The 19,118-nt window shown below is 43.8% G+C and overlaps 1 protein-coding gene across 2 annotated transcripts in view; it reads right to left on the reverse strand.

Moving 5' to 3' along the window:
* Positions 1-18,766, reverse strand: part of PRDM2 (PR/SET domain 2) — a 69,182-nt gene extending 50,416 nt beyond the window's left edge. For both annotated transcript variants that reach the window (XM_072977807.2, XM_072977805.2), the window contains exons 1-2: positions 18,630-18,766; positions 11,623-11,696 (exon numbers count right to left, since the gene is read on the reverse strand). In XM_072977807.2, coding sequence (XP_072833908.2) covers positions 11,623-11,631 — 9 coding nt within the window. In that variant the 5' untranslated portion in view covers positions 11,632-11,696; positions 18,630-18,766. The remainder of the gene's footprint in view (positions 1-11,622; positions 11,697-18,629) is intronic.
* Between the last annotated feature and the right edge of the window lie 352 nt (positions 18,767-19,118).

Below are 19,118 nucleotides of genomic sequence, written 5' to 3' on the forward strand. Positions count from 1 at the left end.
TCGCACTTACAGCCAGTTTCACCGGTTGAATACACTGTGCAAGAAATAGTATAAATGTAGCTCTTTTCCGCTGAAGAGAAGAAAGCTGCAACAGTTATTACAAGAGTATCCAGAAGACTTCTTTTTAAAGTACTATGCAATATTTAAATTTTGCAGGAATAAAAAAAAACCCTTCACTGTAAAGAGGAATGGCTGCTATGGGACAGGCTTTTCTGGCCCCTTGGTGTCTGTATGCCCGCTGGGTTGTGTCGTAGCTGAGAGAGACCATGTGCTGGACGTGAGGTGGCATCTGCTCTAGCATGGCTGCTTATCTGGTGGCGCTAGAGGAACGTTGAGTGCAGTCAGCCAGAAGTATCTTGCTCCTCAACATAGCCTGTCCTGGGTGCTAAAAGCTACAGCCGGGCGACTCCCTGGGTACAGCTAATTTGGAGTTGCACACATTTCACAAACCTCTGAGAAGAAACCGGCTGTGTTTGTTGCAACCCTTGCTCCTGATCTGGAGTGACATGGAAAAAGAAACAGCCCTTGTCTTGGACAAGGGACGCCATTTTTATGGGGACCAAACATCCCCCCCCCTTGCACTACTCCAAGACTTGAAACGGCTCCCACATACCCTGAAACAGGAGGGGTAAGATTAAAACAGAATGTCACCAGACATCCACTTCTTATTTGATTTTCTTTTACATGATCGAGGGTTTCTAGGTGCAGGGGAACCTCCAAAACCTCGAAGTCAAAAACTGAATGCCTCCAGGAACAGGAAAAAAAATAACACACATACACAGCCAGATTTTGCTATCTTTTTCATCTTTGGGAGATTGTGGGGTGCTGCAGGAACTCAAAAAAAAACCCCTCATGACAATTTTCTACTGAGAACAACAAGGCTGTGAACGCAGTCACAGATAGAGAACCTGTTACTGTACGGATCAGAGGCAGAACCAAAAGAGGGAGCAATGGAGGCTGGGGTGGATTCCACACTCAAAAACAGGAGTCAGCACAACCTTTGTCTAGCTTTCACCCGTTGGATAAAGTGGACGTGACTCTCCAATGATAACTCTGAGAGGGGTTTGCAACTCACTAGCCAGACAATGGTAACTATGTCAACGGCGATCCCTTTCTCCTGTAATCCTGGTACGTGGGTCCACCCCAGGCTACAGAGAATATCTGAAAGGGGCAGAATCTCATTGCTCTGAGGATCTCCTGTCCTTTACACAAGATGCCGAGCAGGAGTAGCTGCACTGAAGGGGACATTTGGAAGATCCACAGTCCCAAGCTCCTGACAAAAGATAAACCTAGAGACAGAACATGTCCTGCAACAAGATGGCCTAAGTATGAGTCTGGTACTGGTGATTTCCCCAAGATCACCATCTCCCAAAAAGAAGCCGACAGAACATAGTATCTGTTTGCTGACTCCTAACAGAGCACAGCAGAGGAACAGAAATCAGGTGGACCCCAGGGAAGGAGTGACCAGGAGTTTGAAAGGAGAACAGCAGTAAAGGAAGGGTCTAGTAGTGGAAGAAGAGACAAAAGAAAAGGCAGACCAAGGAGACAAAGGTAAGTTAAAGGTAAAGGTTCCCCTTGACATTTAGTCCAGTTGTGTCCGACTCTAGGGCATGGTGCTCATCCCCATCTCCAAGCTGTAGAGCCAGCGTTTGTCCGAAGACCGTTTCCGTGATCACGTGGACACAGAATGCCATTACCTTCCCACCAAGGTGGTACCTATTTTTCTACTCGCATGTTTACATGCTTTCGAATGGCTAGGTTGGCAGGAGGTGGGACAAGCGACGGGAGCTCACTCCGTACCACGGATTCGATCTTACGACGGCTGGTCTTCTGACCTTGCAAGCACAGAGGCTTCTGCGGTTTAACCCGCAGCGCCACCACGGTCCTGAGACAAAGGTAGAGGGTTATAAATTCGTGGACTTCCCCAGCATCCTTCAGGACAGAAAAGGCAAAGCAAAAGACACTCATAGACAAACAGAAGAAAGTAAAAAAGTAACAGGAATCATGGAGGGAAGAGACAGTTCAGTTGAGGTGCAATGTTTGTCTTCATGTGTAAGAACACAGCACACACGTGCAGCAAGTGCAAATTGGTAGCACTACTGGAAGAAAGCGAAAGAACTGGAGCAAAAAGCGGCCACACTTCAGGTTACAAGAAAAGATGAAGCGTCCATGGACAGAACTCTTGAGCAGGAGCCGCAGCCACCAAAGAAGGCCCTGGAGGTGGAAGGTCAGAGAAGCAAAGCAGAGGAGGAGAACGCTGAGGAGGAGACAAACACAGTGGGGAGGAAGAGCCATGGAAAAGAGTCCCAGTGAGGATCAAAAGAAGAAGAAGAAGACCCTCTTCACCCGTGGAACTGGAAAACCACCATCCGATTCGTGAAGAGGAGTCTGGCAGGCAGCAGGCAGACGAAGACCCACGGGAGACTCCGCAGGAGGACACGAGAGACAAGTAAAGTCACTGAATCCACGCCCTACAGAAAGAAGAGTAGTTGTAGAAGGAGACTCCCTATTATATGGAACTGAATTCATGAAGACCCACAGATCGGCCAGGTATGCTGTCTCCCTGGATGATGGATCAAGGATGTGACGGAAGGATTGCCATCACCTATTAAACCTACGGATGCATTTCCCTTTCTTCTCGTTAATGTGAGAACAAATGACACAGTCAAGAGGAACTATGGAGAAATAACGTCAGACTTTGAGGACGTTGGAAAGAAACACAAGGATTTCAGGGTCTAGAGTCTAGACAGTCTTCTCAGTCATCTCAACGGACAACAAAAGCAGCAACAGCAGCAGGAGGAGGAGGAGGAGGATTCCCTCCATGGGCACAGGCCTTGTTGAGGTGGAGGGGCTTGCCCGCTTCAGTGAGGTTGAAAGTTATGCTGAAGGGGTCTCCCAAGCCAGACAGGTCTCAGCTCTAAAGCCGGACCCACTGTGTCCACCAACCATCAATTATGATGAGAGGGAATAATCATAATTCCACACCCATTCCCCTACCTTCCCGTCTATCCTGCTGTTGGATGGAATAGCCTGGGCAGTAAATCTGACACAGGTCTTTGGTATGCATACCAGGCCAGCCCTTTTATCCACAATCAGATCACAGATCAGCTGGGATTTGTTCTGGACTGACAGCAAAAAAGGTCAGGCTGCTCAGGTGACCTCACACCTAATGGGAGGAGAGAAAGCTACAGCCAGGAATCAATACAAAACACCAAGAGTGGGATCTCCTACAGTGACCAGCTCCCACCCACCCACTACACCACACCTCCCCATTACCACTGGAATGGTGTTATAACCAGCCAGAGCCCTCCCCTCCCTGGCAACCAATAGGGAGCAAGTCAGACCCTTCAAAAAATGAAAATAATAACATTCCAACTAAACCCCCCTACCCAAAAGAGAAAAATATTACAAAATAGAAAGGTCCCTAAGCAAAACAGATACAACCCCAATACAATTTCATAATGACCACACAGTGAATACAGTAAATATAAACAGCACATTAGAAATTACTAATATAAAGAAATCTAAAACACCCAGAAAGCAATAAAAAAGCCACACCTTGGATTTTTAAGAGAAAGGTGGAGTAAAAATATTTTAAATAATAAAGAGATTTTTTTAAAAACCAAAGGTCTCAGTAACATGATGCCTTGGAATGAAACATGGCGCAGAAAGACAGCCACCCAAAAAAAAGAGCCAACATTTTATTCTGATTGTAAAAATGGATACTGAGCTCAGCAGATGAAGAGATGGATAGCAACATGGTGTTGCCAACTTCAACAGACAAGGCAAACAGCGGAGGTTGAGTTGATAACAATACCCATAATCAAGACCCGATTTCATCAACTCAGAAAAGAACTTCAGGAGGACTAGCTATTGGCACTGAAACCAACAGACAGCAAATGGGCAGCACGGCCACCGACGTTAATGGCAGCAAACAGGATAGTGAATGAAGAAATGCAATTGGTATTGATATATGAAGAGGCATCAAGGAAACAAACAAAAATGATCATTTTGATTCTCCAAGCGTGAAAACAGAAGATAAAAGAGAAGATTCCACACGCTCCAAGAACAAGCATAGAAAGACAAAATGAATTCCATTTTGAATCAATAAATTAAAAATCAATTCTGGATTTGCAAACATCAGGAAGGCACACTGAGAGAACAAGGAGACGTTGGGTCCCAAGGAATGTTGTCTTGACTTAGAGAGTTAGTAAAGAAGAGGCAGCAAAGAATCTATGCGGAATGCACAAAAGGTCAAGCAACTATACAAATAGCGAACTGTTGGATGCAGGGACCCCAGGAGTCAATCTTTGGACAACTGCGAGGCACTACAGGCAACCGTAACCGTAAGAAACTTATCAGACAGATACCCATGCAGTTGGAACCAACAACAAGGCACAAGCATTGGACAAACAAGCGTACAAAATCTGGATGCAATGGAGTTAAAACACCAGTATTGTGTCATCTCAAGCACTGACTTGAAAAGATGGTTTGTTCGGTGAGATCAGGCTATTTTCAGTTATTAAGGATGGGATGTTTGGATTTTCTAGACTGCAGACTCCACAGCTCTGCATTCTGGGAGTTCTATATACAGTATCTTACAGACACAGCAGTCACTCTGCAGTAATAACTAGGACTCAGCAAGGATTTATCAAGAACAAATCTTGCCAAGATAACATTATCTCATTTTTTTTTCTTGGTCACCTCACTGATAGATGGTGGGAATGCTGTAGACATAATATATGGACTTCAGCAGAGCCTTTGATAAAAGGCCTTGTAATATTCTGATTAGCAAGTTAACTAGGTATGGGCTGGATAGAACAACTGTCAGGTTGAATACATGGGTTGGCTACAGAATTGTACTCAGAGAATTATAATTAATGGCTTTCAAACTGGGAGGACGTAACAAGTGGAGTATCCTAAGGCTCAGTCTTAGGGCCGGTGCTCTTTGACATTTTTATTAATGACTTGGATGAAGGAGTGCATGGAACGCTTATCTAATTTGCAAATGACAGAAACTTTGGTGAATTAGCTAATACCTTGGAAGATGGGAACAAATTTTTTTAAAGATTTTGACAGGCTTGAGTACTGGGCTAAAAATTGTTACAACAACCCGGCTGGCCGCAGATCCATTTCTGCACAGAATTTAAAGTGATGGTGCTGACCTATAAAGCCCTAAAAAGCTTGGGCACAACCTATATTAAGGGCCACATTTCCCTTTACGAGCCTGCTTAAGTACAGTATTAAGATCCTCAGCAGAGCCCTTTCTCACAGTCCCACCACCTTCACAGGGGCACTTGGTGGGGACACCGGAGACGGCCTTCTCTGTGGCTGCTCCCAGAGACTTTGGAACTCCCTCCCACTGGAAGCCTGGCTGGCCCCATCCTGGCTATCCTTCTACAAGCAGGCGAAGACCTTTCCCTTCAGGTAAGCTTTCCCTGAGTGACTGGCTCTCAACTGGGGTTTTTTAAAACGGATTATTATATCTTACTGCAATGAACATGTTTTGGTATTAGATAGATAGATAGATAGATAGATAGATAGATAGATAGATAGATAGATAGATAGATAGATAGATAGATAGATAGATAGATAGATAGATAGATAGATAGATAGATAGATAGATAAATAGATAGATAGATAGATAGATAGATAGATAGATAGATAGATAGATAGATAGATAGATATAGATATAGATATAGATATAGATGGATAGATAGATAGATAGATAGATAGATAGATAGATAGATAGATAGATAGATAGATAGATAGATAGATAGATAGATAGATAGATAGATAGTGTGTGTGTATGTGTGTGTGACACACAGACATATATATACACATATACACACATACATACATACATACATACATACATACATACATACATACATACATACATACACACACACACACACACATACACATACATATATATATACACACACACATATATATACATACACATACATATACTGTGAACTTGGCAAAAGGCTGTGCACTTAAATTTAAGGTGTGCCATCTCTTCTCCCCAGTCATTAAACATGAATTTGGTCCAAGTAAAAACAAAACATAACATAACACTCTGAGTTTGATCACTCTGTTTTGAAAGACCTCCAAAGCTCAGACCTCTGGTTTCTGAAAGCTGACAGTTGATACGTGAGCTGTTTTTTACCTGAAGCGCTTCCCCTCCCATGTCTCTATTAAAAAGAAAGGTTTTTTTCCCAGAAAAAAGGGAAGAGTGGGTGGATTCAGAGTCACAAGTCGAACTGAGTCATTGAAAAAATGCCCGGATTGAATCACCAGAGTGAGTCTTAAGTCGGCCTTGACAGCAAGTCCCGTGAGATTCAAGTCGCCATCCCTGGTTAGCTGTAGCCAACCGGATGTCTTTTGGACAATGGGGTCCAAAAGATTCTTACAGCATGTCATTTAACTGGTTTTCACTTTGTGACTTCTATTACTGTACTGGGTTTACTGCCCCATCCCCTAGTGTTCATGTAGGTCTTTGTCTATGGTTAGTAAGTGCATTTTTAAATATTTCCATGAATTTTGTTTCATGATGCTGTAAGATACCCCTGTGCTATGAGCACAGTATGGTGGATAGAGTGATGGACTAGGACTCAGGAGGCCCCGGTTCAAATCCCCACACAGTGCATACATACAGTTTATTGTTACGGTCCTTAGATCAATCAATCGGGGGGGGGGGGGGGATAAGACATTTACAGTTTCCAAAATTCCAAATACCTTATAAAAGCATTTGACATTAAAAGACCATTTAAAATCTAGTATCTAGCTACCACAACATTTCAAAATTTCAGGTACTTTGTAAAAAAAAAAAAAGGCATTTAAAACACAATTTAAAACCTAGTATCTAGTTACCATGGAATTTCTGAGGCCTGAATATTGCCATATTAAATCTGTTTGGTAAGTGATCTTGGAGTCTGTATCAAGAAACTCAAGTCTATTTTTTCTTTGATCACTGGGAAGATGATCTCCTTACAAGCCACCTCACAATCAAACAATTCTTTGCCTAAAGTCCTCAGACCCATCCTGCAGAGGCAACCCAGATCCACACAATCTTTGCAATCCATAAAAACATCAAACTTAGACATGAAACAAACAAACAAGTATACAACATCTGATCAGTAAAAAGTTCTGAGACCATCACGGCCCATCAGCTGAGATTTACCTTGCATAACCTCAAAGGCAGCTTATTCTCTTGTCTGTTTAGCCAGAATATTTAAAATGTAAACTGATGTGTCTAACTAGCCGAACAATTATTAAAGACTATGAAACTCTTAACTTCTGACATAGAGACTGCTTTGCCAGAAAAAGCAATTGTTTTGAAAATAAAACAGCAAATGCTGGTACAGTATTTGACCTTCACTTGGAAATGCCAACTCATACATTCTGCAAGACACTGCCGCTCAAACTTTATTTTCATCTTTCTCCAATAAAAATTGTCCTTAAGAGTTGCCCTACTACTAGAAATCTGTCGCCTTTTTCCTTTAAAAATCAGTCAGTTCTGGCAGAGTTAACAGTTGATGCCAGCGTTCTGGTCAAGAGGCAAGTATTTAACATACAGCACAGCTATCAAGTCCTCTTTTACTTGTCTCTTGTAGAACCTAGCAGAATCCATACACATTTAAATCCTGCTTTCTGCTCCACCCCAAAGTTGCTTATTTCATGAAAGTTAGGCATAGGTAAAGGTAAAGGTTCCCCTTGACATTTTAGTCCAGTCGTGTCCAATTCTAGGGGGCGGTGCCCATCCCTGTTTCCAAGCTATAGAGCCAGCGTTTGTCCAAAGACAGTTTCTGTGGTCACGTGGCCAGCGTGACTAGACATGGAACACCATTACCTTTCCACCGAGGTGGTACCTATTTATCTTGTTGCATTTTTACATGGTTTCAAACTGCTAGGTTGGCAGGAGCTGGGACAAGCGACGGGAGCTCCCTCCATGGCGTGGATTCGATCTTATGACTGCTGGTCTTTGACCTTGTAGCACAGAGGCTTCTGCGGTTTAACGCGCAGCGCCACCACGCCCCTATCTATGGGAGAACAGATGGGCCACAGTTCTTATGTCCAGTTCCTACAGACGGAGGTGCCACGCTCCTAAACAATCCCTACCCACAATATTCAAGGGAGCACGATCCTGGAACAGAGACTCTGCAGACCTCAGATCCACCATTGAACTCTGTAAGTCAAATTACCATGTACAATTAGCCTTTAAAAAGGGCAAATAATACATGGAAAACTAGCATGGATGTACCTTGGGATATCTTGGATATTCTGGGCAAAAACTGGGATGCCACAACGTATATGCACTGTTCATATATATACCCTTTAAAGCCTGAACTGCTGACGGGGAGGGTTCACCTGTCATTTAAAGATAATGGAGATGCCTATCATTTTTTGAGTTGAATGTATAAGTCCAGAGATAGATCTGTATCATTCAAATGGGGTTCACATATAACGCACCCCAAGTCTATGTCCAACTCAACTGTAAATGAAACGTACATAGACCAACACAAACAGTCATCCACATGCTGTGATTCGCAGGGGCACTTTTGAGGAGGGGGAAAGGCCGATGGCTTGGGATATAATGTACATTTAAAAAGGAATGCACTATCTTATGGAAAATCATATAGAATTGCTGAGCCTGCCCCCATTCAGAAGTACTACAGATGCAGGGGCAAGGTCTTAGTCATCTTGATGAGCCTCTCCCTGAACTGAACTTAAATTACGGAGGGAAAGAAGTGTGTCCACCCTTTGTATTTCTGCCCCCAACAATACAGTATTCTAATTAAGCAGCCTCATGATTTTGCAAGTAAACTCAAACAAGAGGTGCCCCAATGATGGGTGCTTTTCCAACAAGAAACAAGTCTCCTACTAGCCATCAAACTTTCGGCACACCTGATTTTGAATGGCACCCTGACAACAAATATGTACATCGAACAACTCCCTACCAAGACTGAGTAACTCCAGATAACATACAAAGTCAGCCTCTGAATCTTCTATCTTGGAACATCGCAGGATGGAGGAATAAATTGGCTGACTCAGATTTTATACAGGATCTACAATCTGATGACATAATTTGCCTACAAGAGACCTGACTTGTGGAGAAAGATACTTTAAGTTTGCAGGGTTATAGAACATGGGAATTCCCAACCCCAAAAAATTCAACCCCGGGTTAAGGAAGTGGAGGACTGGCTATTGGTTTCCTCCACTATGCACTTGAAGGGAACTGAGATAATTGAATTAAACTCTAGGTATTGGCAAATCCTAATAATCCAAAGCTATAAACCAGGTCCCTTGATCTGCGTCCACGTCTCCCACCAGGAACAACTGATTCTGGCACAGAGGTCTGAGCCAAATTGGAGTACCTTTTAGAGAATCTACTCTCTGGGTATTTTAATCATTTTTAATAATTTGTGGTAATTTGAGAATGGGAAACAGCTTTCTTATGATGGAAAAAGCCCTTGGCATGAAGCCCGGAGAAGATAAAAATATCTCCCGAACTTCCCATGACAAGGTAATCAATAAGTATGGTCACTTCCTTTTTCAACTGATTTATACATTTTACCTTATCTAAGTGGATCTTACCGAGATATCTCCAATGGCTATTACACATTTTTAACTGATAAGGGTGCCAGTGGGGTAGACTATATTGTAGGGTCCTCTTCTGGGCTCCAGTATGTAGATTTTCTAACAACCGATGACAGCCCAGAAAGGGACCATTTTCCCCTCAGAGTATCCTTAAGGCTCCGACAATATCATGATATAAATCAATTTGATTTCCATCTTGCACCAAATCCACTCTGCAGCCAGCTAAGATAGTCATTCCTGCGATTTTGTTTTTGTTCTCAGACCTAATTTAATTATGGGGCAGCATACATTATTTCAAGCACCTACTGGTTCTATGACCGCACTAGTTTTTAACAGTTTTTAATGTATGATGACCTACCAGCCTGTGGCAACCTTACCCACCAAGAGGGTGATGGCCTAAGAAGGTCACCTTCTCCTTGGGTGTGTCAAAACAAGGCATCTCCTTATTATTATTATTATTTATTTGATTTATATACCACCCATCTGGCAGCCAGGGCCACTCCTTAGCATTGAATCTAGCCAACACTCCTTAGCACTACAAGGGAAGCCATTAACCTGAAAGGACAGCCACTTCCCCAATCCACAGCCAAGTATTTTGGGGTTGCCTCTTCTACTCCGTCCCATCCACAGCATCCTAACCCCAGCCAGTACCTTACAATCACTCAGCTATTTAATGAAAAACTCTTTCTATTTTAAATTCATCATTTTGTTCCTACTAGTAGCAAGTAACTTTGTGTGACTTGGGTGCACTGCTGTCTGTCCTCTGCTTTCCTTCTTCTTAGTGACACTTGAAATAAATGAGGTGAGACTGATTTAAACAAACAGGGTTTTTATTCAGGAAGCACATGCAACAGGTAGGAATGGAAAGGTAGATTCCAAGATGTGAACGATAAAGGTTAAAACAAGAGTAAAATGTAAACATGTTTCTTCTGTATTTAAAGATTCAGCTGACTACTTTACAGACGCTCAATCTTTCTGACACACACTCTTAAAAGTCTCTAGATAGACTTCTCCAGCAGAGGCGACTTCTCCTAAAAAGCTCTCAAACAGCTTCCCTTCTCTGACTCTCAGGTCTAACCCTCTGCTTCCAAACTCTAGACTGACACAAAGAAAGTGTATAAAAATGGACAGAGATAGGCTTTGTGGACGGCAGAATCCCCACTTTCCCCCCAGGTGGCAGTTTTAAATGCTGACCGCAAATCTACAACCTGGACAGAACATAAGCAGGCTACGATTAAATAACAAAAACTGGCTGGGTGAAAATAGATTGATTGTGAAACATGAGGAAGAAGCTCCTCAACAAAAGTGCAATTCTTTTTAAATAAGTGCAGGTTAGTTGGTTTTTTTAATTTTAAGGATGGGCCTACCTGATTCTTTACAGCCCTAAGGAAGTGTGAAAAGAGGAGAAAACAACACCCCCAAAAAGTGTTGTAAGGAAAAATCAGAATAAGCAAAGGCTCCAGCCATTAGGAATAACTATTGCTCAATGCTATAGGGAATGCTATAGGGCCTACTTCCAAGTAAACGCTGGAAGGATCAGGCTGCTGTACTTGCTTAGAACAAGGTAATTTCAAACATGCGTACATAGCTTAAAATGTCATTTATTCCATTGTAAGGTTACATGCTGGGACACACACATTTCCAGTGTCACTACTATTGATAAATTGTGCTGATTTGGAAATTGCAAAAAAAAAATTAAATGGGGAATAAGCCAATAAATTCCAAGGAAATGAATGCAACATTTCTGGGGGAGCATTTCTTGTAAAAGAGGCCAGTAAAATGACTCAGTGATTGGATTAACTTGAGCTCTCCCACAAAATGTCCAGTTGACTATAAACCAAGAGCTTCAAACTTTCAGTATATTCTGAAAGAACAGGAATGGACTGTTTCATAGTTCAATGAAGGAGACTTCAATATTGGATTTCAATTAGAATGTCAAACCTGCTCACCCCAGAAAGAACAGACATTCTAATATCTGAGCAGTAACTTTGAAGAAAGTCTTATGTCGAAACTCACCTGATTCATTCTGATATCCCGTCGTGTTCTGAAAAGTTATATTCAACAAAGAAACTCCTGCATTTACATGAACCCTGAAAAGGAAAACATATGGCTGTCATATAGAGCTAACTAGGAGTTTGCAAGTGTTTGTAAGCAATATCTGAACCAATAAATGAAGGTGAGGAAAAGAAATATAGTGGTGCCCCGCATAGCGACGATAATCTGTGCAACCAAAATCATCGCTATATGGATTTGTTGCTATGCGGAACAAAGAAGCCCATAGGAATGCATTAAAACATGTTAAATGCGTGCCTATGGGCAAAAAACTCACCGTTCTGCGAAAATCCTCCATGCGGCCGCCATTTTCGCTGCCCGGTAAGCGAGGAATCCGGGCAAAAACACGGCGGGCGGCCATTTTATTTACCCGGCGGCCATTTTGGAACCACCTGTTAAAAAAACATCGCAAAGCGATCGCTTTTGCCATCGCAAAAAACACATCACTATGCAGATTCGTCGTTAAACTAATTGCTCGTTATGCGGGGCACCACTGTACGGTATACCAGAACCTTTCAGTTTTTCACTCAACACAATAAAATAAACTTCCCCTATCTTTATAACTGCATAGTTATAAGATTCAAAACATAATAAGGCTACTATCTGAAAGAGAGACTAGACTCAGCAATTGTTTAGTGAACTGTCATGTAAATCCCATTGAGTCAGCAAGCCTACTCTAGTCAAGACGAGCAACAGAATACTGCCAGTTATCTTTCTGAAATCTTCACAATTCTATAACCTTATAAAAGAGATCAGCAATTATTTTGAGACGAATTGGGTCTGAAGACTGTGGCTTCCTTGAAGTCAGTAAGTTTATAGCAGAGCTGTTATATAGCTTTTTTTAACGGAATTCTCACATATGTATGTATTTGCTAAGCCCGTGTTCCACATCTCCATCAGGACATCTTCTCTCATCCCAGATTGCCTCTGGGGATGATACCCCTAAGTGTCATTAATGTCCATTTCTTTCCTAATACACACTGATACCGTCCAGTTCCATAAAGCACAAAATGAATCAATCGCCTTTCAAAGAGAGCCCATTTCCCCTAAGCAAAAGTTGACAGTTGTATTGTCTCTTTCCAGCTTTCACTCAATCAACTGCCCACTTCCATCACTTAAGGCTTCAATATTAAACATATGGACTAATCAGGCTACAAAATCACCACAAATAAACAAAAACATCTCAACTGCCTAAATCCAGTTACACTGCCAAAGAGGGTAAAACTGATGAAGTCAATTCAATTACTGTATTTTTTGCACCATAAGACGCACTTTCCCCCCCACAAAACAGGGGGGTGGAAAGTCTATGCGTCTTATGGAGCGAAGAAAACAGATTATAATTTTCTGTTTTCTTCTCCTAAAAAATTGGTGCGTCTTATGGAAAGGTGCGTCTTATGGAGCGAAAAATACGGTACCTTAGTTTTGACTGATAAGTTCCATTCATGGCTATGTGTCTACTCCAGTAAGGAATAGTGGGTTTACCCTAACTTATATCATCAACTACCAATCCCCAGCTTGTACTTTAGAAGTTCACTAAATAATATGCATGCTAATTGGTTTGAAATTGGTCTGTGCAATGTTCTGTACAAATAAATAAAAGTTGGTTTGAAATTACAATTAATTACCTTTAAAATTATACAAGACTATTACCAAGAAGGCTATGTTTAACGATCTGCATATAAATGATGTGAACAAAAATCATTCCCCAGAAAATTAAGACTGCAAATTTTAAAGACACTGCCTCTCTTTGTGGATCACATAAATGCACTCTAAAGCCATCCATGAACTTGTTCACCAGCAAAAGGTGCTGTACTCCAGAAATATACAATTAAGAGAACAAACCAGTGACCCCTCATTCCAAACTGCAAACTGAAACCCTACTTGCATATGAAAATGCATGCAAAAATGCTTGAATGGAGTTGGTTCCAAGAAGAACCTTTTTGAAAGGAATACCTCTGACTTCAAGCACAAAACCTTAGCTCTAGTGTCCCTAGTCCCCTAGTTACCTAGTCTATTCAAGAGTGTAAACTGTATGATAAACCAAGGGCTTTGGACATTCCTTTTCAGCAGACACATAAAGGTCTCCCGGACTCTGTTAGACTAGAGAAAAATGGCGAGAAACCTCTTAGTGAGGCTTAGTGATGCAACTTCATCAGCATAAATTCTAGCAGTAAATTGCCAGAAGTTAAGAAGTACACATAGAAGCAATCCAACTGTGTCCGTGACAGCAAATGTTGACACTGACTTCTCAACTCATGATCACTTCCCAGTGAAACTGATGTGAATGGGTTTTCATCAGCAGAAATGGGTAAAAGGATTCCAGCCAGTAACTTTCTTCACCGTTACACCCCCAGCAATGGGTATTTCTGTTGTATAGTGGTGCCTTGCTTGACGAGGAAAATCCGTTCCAGCAAAATCGCTGTAGAACGAAATCGTCGTCAAGCAAAAGTAAAAATCCCATTGAAATGCACTGAAAACTGGTTCAATGCGTTCCAATGGGCGAAATACCTCAGCATCAAGCGATGATCCTCCATAGGAAGGCCATTTTCCGGTGCCTGTAATGCGAGGAATCCGTCCTAAAACACAGCGGGGGAGCCATTTTGCACAGCGGGTGGCCATTTTGAAGACCCGATGATCAGCTGTAAAGATCGTCGTTAAGCAAAAAATCAGTTCCCGAAGCAGGGAACCGATCATTGTAAAGCGGTTTTTCCCTATTAAAACATTGTTTTGCGATCGCAAAAGCGATCGCAAAAACTTCACTGTAAAGCGATTTCCTCGTCTAACAAGGTAATCGTCAAGCGGGGCACCACTGTACACTGTTTGAAACATGGAGGGTTCCCTACAACCCTCCTTACCAAAAGGCACTCATGTGGAGGTAATGTTTGGTTCCATTTCAAACACATCCAAATTATTATCCCCAACTTGCGGCAGCCAATTCCATACATGATTTTTGTGGCAAAGGCCTTTTTGCTGCTTCCAAATCTACTTCTCATCAACATAACAGGATGTCTTAGGAGTTCATAGTAAGCTTCCTTTGATAAACTTAATTTCACGTGCGTGTTTTTAATAACCTTCTACCATTTCCTCCTATAAGTTTCCTTCTTTTTTGGAAATCTTCAAACGCTGTATTGTTTCCTCAAAGTGAGGGCTGCAGTTCACCGCATCCTGTCAAACAGATTTGAGAAAGTAAATACCAATGAGGCTGCCACCACAGATGCTACTGTGGCAATCATAATTTTCCAATTCCAGGACGTCCATAATTTTTGGAAGGTTTATTCCAAAGAACCTGTGTCTGCTTTTTTTGTAATTAAAACAAATTCTTAATTCAGGTGTGACTGAACAAGGCCCAACGTGATATCTTCCCAAACTACATGTACCCATTTACCTAGATATGCAGGAGACAAGCCATTACAAATTGATTAGCAATTTTAAAACACAATTAAATACACAGATACATCCATACTTTTCTCATAGCCATACTTTTTTCAAAATGTCTGCTTCAATACTTGCAATAGGTAAAACGTACATTCACCTATGCACAAAAACCGAGGGATGGATCACTTTAAATTCACTCCATGGAAAAATGCTGTTATAAACATTTTCCGCTGAATCTTCCACTTACTCCCCTTACCTCTCCCTATCCTGCAAACTCAACACAGACTCTCTTGTCTTACCATACAACCACAGGACACCTCTGGAACAAATGTACTTCTTAGAAGCTTCCCATCCAAATTTCCTTTGGCTGCATTTTATTGCTGCCATTGCCAGATTAAATGTGTGAAAAACTACGACTAATCAAAGATCTTTCCTTCCTGATCAACTGAACTTCTGTGATTTAGGGCTAAAGAGCTAATTTGGAAACCAATGGGATAGAGAAGAGGGAAAATGGGAAAAGCAGCTAAAGCAAATTCTTCATGTAACTCTCCCTTTCATTAATACAGTCGTTGTTTTTACTGTTAGTACAGTTCTGAGATTTTCTGGATAATTAAAAACAAATTTTCAAAAAACAAATTGAGGTAACTTTCAGACTAACAGCTTTATTTCAGTGCAATATTTTATGGATTACACTCCACTACTTCGTACTGATGTTCGAAATCCTGGATTACACTGTTTCTTTTTGATTTGAAAAACCAGGGTATGAGGACCTCTAGTCTAACTCCAATTTTAGTTACAACTAGAGCAGATTCTCTTCAATGAATTGGGCTTGTTACTCAATACTGACAAAATTCCTACAGATTTCACTGGATCTACTCCGGTTTGACTAAAACTAGATTTAGCCCCTGGATTTTGTTTTCTGGGGTTTCATCTCCAGTGATGCATCCTTACAAAAAATAAAAATAAAAAACTTCAGAGTAAATTATTCACTCTCCAATCCATTTATGCATTCCCTCCACCAAATTTTAGACATGGATACAATTTCTTACATGTTAAATCACCTCCCTCTGCCCACTTCCATTCATGCATCCACTAAAATCTATCCACATGCAGTTAAATGCCTCATCCCATATTCTCCATGTCCATTCATGTATTAGCAATCCATTTGTGGCAAAGAGCAGTCACTTTCACAGGCACTCTCTCATGCACATCACAAAATAAAATATGCATTAAGACCCCTGCTATGAAGTTGTTGTAACACGCCATGGTGACCCATGACTTAAGGGACGTGGTGGAGCTGCGGATTAAACCACAGAGGCCTCTGTGCTGCAAGGTCAGAAGACCAGCAGTCGTAAGATCGCAACCACGCAATGGAGTGAGCTCCTGTCGCTTGTCCCAGCTCCTACCAACCCAGCGGTTTGAAAGCATGTAAAAATGCGAGTCGATAAATAGGTACCACCACGATGGGAAGGTAACAGCGTTCCGTGTCCAGTCATGCTGGCCACGTGACCACGGAAACTGTCTTTGGACAAACACTGGCTCTATGGCTTGGAAACAGGGATGGGCACCGCGCCCTAGAGTCAGACACGACTGGACTAAATGTCAAGGGGAAACTTTACCTTTAACGGGGCTTTCAGAAGCGGCTTTACCAGTTCAACACCCCCAGGGAACTTCCATAGCTGAGCAGAGATTCAAACCCAGGCCTCCTTCTAACTCACCATTCTATTCAATGCACCACACTCGATAACACATCTCCCGTTCTGAACAGCTCAGTGGTTCAGGTTCTCTCTCTGGCTGAAGAGCCAAAGGTTGAGAGTACAGGTGGGATATTCATATTTGCATACAAATATGAATATCCTGGACCTAGATGGCTGGGAAGCCCAGTCATGCCTCCCCAAACTGACCCATCCACTTACAGGTCGCCATGTAGCACGCACAGACAGCATCCTGCTCGTCACGCCAATCTCGGACGTAGCCTGGCTGACACTTCCCCATCTTCCAGAGCTTCTGGCTCCTTAGCAGCTGAGCAGGGCAATTAATTCATCATCCCACACCCTGGCTGAAATGGCCAGGAGCACAGAAAGGCAGAGAAGTGCCAGCCGGGCTATGTCCGAGATTGGCACAACAAGCAGGACACCACCTGTGTGAGTTGCACTGTGACCCATAAGCGGGTGGGTTGGTTCGCAGAGGCGGGACTGGGCTTCCCGGCCACCTGGCTCCAGGATATTCGCATACATATACGACTATCCCATCTCTGGTTGGGAGCTTGATTCCTCCCTGGGCCTCCTTGACAGGGGATGGACTGGATGTTCCAGACGGTCCTTTCCAGATCTGCAGGTCTATTTACTAATCAGGCTGCAAAACCACAACAAGTTTAAAAAAAACAACAACACAACTGCCGAAACCCAGTGACAGTGCCAAATAGGGCAGACCTGTTGAGATCAATTCAATTACAGTACCTTAGTTTCGACTGATAGGTTCCATTCATGGCTATGTGTCTACTCCAGTACAATAGGATTTACCCTAACTTATATCATCAACTACCCATCTCCAGCTCGTCCTTTGCTCCCTAAATCCAATATACAGCAAATGGTTCAAAACTGGTTTGTGCAGCAATGAGGGTGATTTGAGCTTTTGACACAGTGGGAGAGATTAAGAGGCATCCTTTGTACAAATCCCACCCACCCAAATCAGTACCGTTAGCGATGCATCAAGACCCACTTTGGGAAAGGCAGACAGCCCCCCCCCCCCCGTTCCATATCCATAAATCCCTACCCACTTGAACGGACAGAAAGAGTTTTAGAAGTTAGTCGGTGCCAGCAAAGCCAAAGCTCCAAAACCCAAAAGGGAAAAAGAAGAAAGATTTTAAAAATACTGTAAACTGAATGTATTCTTTAATTGTTCTTTTTAAATTTTCGTCCCTTCCCCCCCCCCCCGGAGTTTGGACAGCTAGAGGCAACAGGCTGGCTCCTCCATCCCTGCCCCCCCAGAGCCCCCTTGAACAGACCCTTCCCCATGGATTCCCTCCCCTTCCCCTGAGACCCCCTTCTCCTTGTTGGGTCCAAAGACTTCCCCATCATCATCATCATCAACATCATCCCCTTTCCTCCTGGAGCCTCGCGGGGGAGGGACAAGCGCCTCCCGCACCCTCCAAAGCCCCCCCCCAGCTTGCCACTCGGAGGAAGGCGATCAAAGGCAAGGCCTCGTCTCTTTCAATCGTCTGCTTTTACTTTTATTACGTACTTTTATTCTCACCCCCCCCCCCCGTTTTCCCTCCCTTTGGATCTGGGCCTGATTCTGGGGGTCGCCTTCTTCGGGGGGGCCGCCCTTCCTCAGCCCTTCCGCTTGGGGGGGGGGTTTAAGACCCCCTCCCGGGCTCCCCCTAAGAGGCGCGGGTCTCGACGCCCCCCCCCGCCCGAAAGGGACCAGGCGGGGTAGGGGTCCTTCCTTCCCCACTTCCCTCCTTTCCCCCCCAAGGGGGTCCCCAGGCGCCTCTCCCTCAAAGGAGGGGAGCCAAGGCTGTGCCTGAGGGGGCTCCGCGACCCCCTTCCCCGAAAGCAGCGTCCGTTCCCCCCTCCCTCGCCATACACACCCACCTTGACCTGCTCGCTCCTCCTCCTCTTCCTCGTCGTCCCCGTCCCCCCCTTGCGCACTCCCCCCCAGCCCGTCCGTCCCCCGGCGTCTCAGTGGGCGCAGCCCCCCAGGCCCGGCCGGGCCCCGCCGGACGCCATTTTGTCTCCGGCCTCGGAAGTGACGCAGCCGGGAGGGGGAGGGGGCTGCGTGTGAGGGGGAGAGAGCGGGGAGGGAGGGGCGCCTTCGGGTTTGGGTCCGGTTTCCCCGGACGCTTGCCTCCGCCTTCAGGGCGGCCTGGAAGGGGGGGGGGACCGCCGCCGTCACGGGAGGGGTCGGGGGGGGCTTCGTCCTCCTCCTCCTCTGGGCGGGTCAAGGGGGGGCCCGGTCGGACAGGGGGGGTGCGCCCACTGAGCCGCCGGACCCTTTTCCCCCGGGGGGGGCAGGGGGAAACAAACACTGGGACCCAGACCTCGCCTGGGGGGGCAACGGGAGACCCGTTCGGTCAGTGGGGG

The sequence above is a fragment of the Pogona vitticeps genome, chromosome 7 (genome assembly GCF_051106095.1).
Source record: "Pogona vitticeps strain Pit_001003342236 chromosome 7, PviZW2.1, whole genome shotgun sequence".
Taxonomy (NCBI): Eukaryota; Metazoa; Chordata; class Lepidosauria; order Squamata; family Agamidae; genus Pogona; species Pogona vitticeps.